Genomic DNA, 3400 nt, shown 5'->3' on the forward strand with positions numbered 1-3400 from the left:
CTAAATTTTAAAACAAAAAATTAATAACTATTTCTTCCTTTTTTTTTTTTTTTTCTCTCTAAGTTTATTTACCACCTTTCCTTCACACATTTTGTACCCACATACTTTTTCATGAAATTCATCCTTTCTTGAACATTTTGTTTTGATACTATAGGAGAAGTTTTATATTGAAGGCAATAAAAGTTGTAGGGAGTAGTGTGGAAGAAGAAGCGACGACGAAAGGGCTTGAAGAAGGAACAAATTCTGTATAAGAAATTGAAGCAACTGAGCTTACTTTTACTTTATCGTGTTACATGATTATCAAAGCGATTAAAGAAAAAGAATACAAACTTGATGACCGGAACAAGAAAAGAAAGATATATATATAAAATAGATTTGGGGTGTCCTTCAACAAAACAAGAAACTAAAACCCAAACAAGATATGGATCTGTACGATGAGAGAAAACAGTTACACAAGCTAGCGTTGAGGGGAGAATGGAAGAATCTGGACAAGGTATGTAAGGGTGCGAGGCAGTTAGTGTTGCCGATCAATAACAGTGGAGAGACGGCGTTGCATTTGGCAGTGTACAGTGGAAAGGAAGAACCTTTAAAAACAATTCTTGAGCAGGTGATGGAGGAGAATTACACAGAGCATTGGAAGAGCTCCGCTGAAAACACACCTCTACATGAAGCTGCCACTGCGGGGAATTTGGATGCTTTCAAGCTTTTGGTTGAGTTCAGGAAGGAGGATTTGTTGGAGTTGAACAGTCGGGGTGAAACGCCTTTGTATAGGGCAGCCAAATATGGGCAACTTCAGATCGTTGAATATATTTTGAATGAATGTGAAGATTATTACTCTCGATCTCCCCGAAATTGGATGGGAGATGGTACTACTCCAATCATTCATGAAGCCATTCAAAGCGAGAACTTTGGTTAGTGTCTAAGTTTTTGTTACCATAATTGAAGCTAATTCAAAGCTTTAATGCCTAATTCAATGTTTTTATTGCAGAGGTGGCTATGATGCTGCTGGATTTCGACAAGTCACTGTTGGAGATGAGGGATTCAAACAAGCAGACGGCTCTCCACTTGCTGGCCAATATGCCACACATTTTTGAGAGTGGATACGTGAAGGGATTTTGGGGAGAATTGATATATAATTGTAACAATATTCTTCCTTCTCTTCTTTTCTCAACTATGATTGTAACAATTTCCTTTTTTAACTTCTTAATTTTTTTTCTCTTATCACATCACAGGGCTGCCTGAGGACAAGATTTACCCATTTAATTTTTTTAAATTTGGCCCTGTAAACAACAATGACCCTAAAAGTTCAAGTACCCTAAACGAGAAGAATGGAGACTTAGAAGCAGCATTTGTCTCTCAACATAATTGGTGTTTCAGTTTGGGTAAGTTCTTTTTTCTTCTTTTTCTTTTCAAGTATTTACTTTTAATAAATATTTTTTCAAAATAAAAAATTCTTAATCTTACTCATATTTAATCATAAATATTAATATATATATATAAAATAAAAATAAAAACAAGTACCGAAGGATTGTTTGTGCGTGGCAGGTTCGGCAGGTGTATACCTTAGACAAAGTTTGAAGAGGTTGTTTGGGAGATTCATCGTGCGAGGTCTTCTTTCTATAACTCTAAAACATGTTTTTTAACAAAATAATAATAATAATAATAATAATAATAATAATAATAATAATAATAATAAATATTAACATGACATTTAAAACACAGGTTGGCCTGAATGCAAAGAGCTGTACATGAAAAAGCAAAAACATAAATTAATTCTACGAATCACGGAAATGCTAGCGGACATAGATTTATCATATTACCAGGAAAAACAGAAGTCCGACAGGATTGGACCTAAAATATTTGAATACATAGACCATCCTGCCGATGACAAAGATATTGAATACATGGACCACGAAGAGACGCCACTGCTACTGGCCGCAGCCAGGGGAATACTAGAAGTGGTTGAAAGGATCGTGGAAGCCCACCCACAGGCTGTGGACTACGTGACGACACAAGACAGAAACATTCTACATGTCATCATTGCACACCGACAACTCAAGATCTTTGAATGGATTAAAACCAGAGATCTTCTCATGCACAGACTGGCCAGGAGGATTGACCTGTTGGGCTACACCGTACTGCACCATGTTGGAATCACTAATTTCCTCTCTCAATCTGCCCATGGTCCAGCAATACAACTTCAACAAGAGCTGGATTGGTTGGATCGCGTCCACAAAGTGCTTCCGCTCCTTTACAACATGCATTATAGCAACGACGGTCGGAAACCCCGTGAGTTGTTCGAAGAAACACACAAGGATATGCTTGATAAGGGCAAAGAATGGATCAAGAAAACCTCCGAGTCTTGCTCTGCTGTTGCTGTCCTCATGGCCTCGGTCACCTTCGCCGCTGCCTTCACTGTCCCTGGTGGACTCAACTCCAAAACTGGCTCTCCGGTTCTCCTCTCTAACCCTACCTACATGTTGTTCACCGCCTTGGACATCACCTCCCTCATCTCATCGCTCTCCTCCTTGATTCTGTTTCTCTTGATCTTGACCTCGCCTTTTGAGATGGATGCTTTTCGACAACAATTGCCAATTCAATTGTCCTTCGGATTCAATCTGTTGTTCTTGTCGGTGGCGAGCACCATGATTGCATTCGCTATGGCCGTCGTCCTCACAATGAAATCGGCCAACATGGTATGGGCAGAGTGGCTTTTGTATTTGGTCACACTTGTTCCAATAATCATTTTTATGGTAATGAAGTTGCCGCTGTTGCTGGAGCTGGAGAGAAATGTTCAAAAGAGTCTACAATTTCTTTGGAAGTTGCTTCCCAGGGGTTTCCTCGCCATATTTTTTGAGATTCCTTCCAAACTTTTAAGCAACAAATCTACCTAATCTTCATGCCTGGATTTGGGAGCGGATATAACTGCAGTTGGATACGTCATAAACTACTTCCTTTTCTTACCTTAATTACGTATGAAGTTTGTCGCACATCATGTTCAAAACTGTGCTTTTTATTTGTCTTCCAAACATTAATAATATACATTTATATATTATTATAAATATATTTATGAAATATATTACTCTTATGGAATATATGTGACGTATCCATAAATGAATTAATATTTTTTCCCTATTTTTAGGAGTAGATTAATAATATATTTTCTCTCGTTGTAGGAGTTGGTTTGCCGTGTATTTTTTTCTTTATTTTCACAAGTTAATTGACAGACCAGTAAAAAAACATTAATGAAAATTGTACTCTCAATCCCACTTATATCTCTCATTCATAACATGGTACGAGAGCAATATAAGTCAATCAATGCATCAATCGTGGATATCGATCATCTGCAAATATGACTGATACTTCTCAATTGAATATAGAAGAACAGTCATCTAATTTC

At 37.4% G+C, this 3400-nt stretch overlaps 1 protein-coding gene across 1 annotated transcript; it reads left to right on the top strand.

Moving 5' to 3' along the window:
• Positions 1–358: 358 nt before the first annotated feature.
• On the top strand, positions 359–3095 carry LOC111787944. Its single transcript, XM_023668052.1, has 5 exons — positions 359–911; positions 989–1138; positions 1233–1382; positions 1546–1608; positions 1723–3095. The coding sequence occupies exons 1-5, from the start codon at positions 422–424 to the stop codon at positions 2892–2894; spliced, it is 2025 nt and encodes a 674-aa protein (XP_023523820.1). The 5' UTR covers positions 359–421; the 3' UTR covers positions 2895–3095.
• The last annotated feature ends 305 nt before the right edge of the window (positions 3096–3400 follow it).

This window comes from Cucurbita pepo, chromosome LG02, assembly GCF_002806865.2.
Source record: "Cucurbita pepo subsp. pepo cultivar mu-cu-16 chromosome LG02, ASM280686v2, whole genome shotgun sequence".
NCBI lineage: Eukaryota > Viridiplantae > Streptophyta > Magnoliopsida > Cucurbitales > Cucurbitaceae > Cucurbita > Cucurbita pepo.

What these genes read in the sequence shown, in the direction of transcription:
- LOC111787944 (XM_023668052.1), top strand. Translation starts at nt 422, where the DNA reads ATGGATCTGTACGATGAGAGAAAACAGTTACACAAGCTAGCGTTGAGG. An exon ending in CATTCAAAGCGAGAACTTTG is followed by an intron (nt 912 to 988) that starts GTTAGTGTCTAA and finishes TTTTTATTGCAG; the next exon opens with AGGTGGCTATGATGCTGCTG. An exon ending in GGGAGAATTGATATATAATT is followed by an intron (nt 1,139 to 1,232) that starts GTAACAATATTC and finishes ATCACATCACAG; the next exon opens with GGCTGCCTGAGGACAAGATT.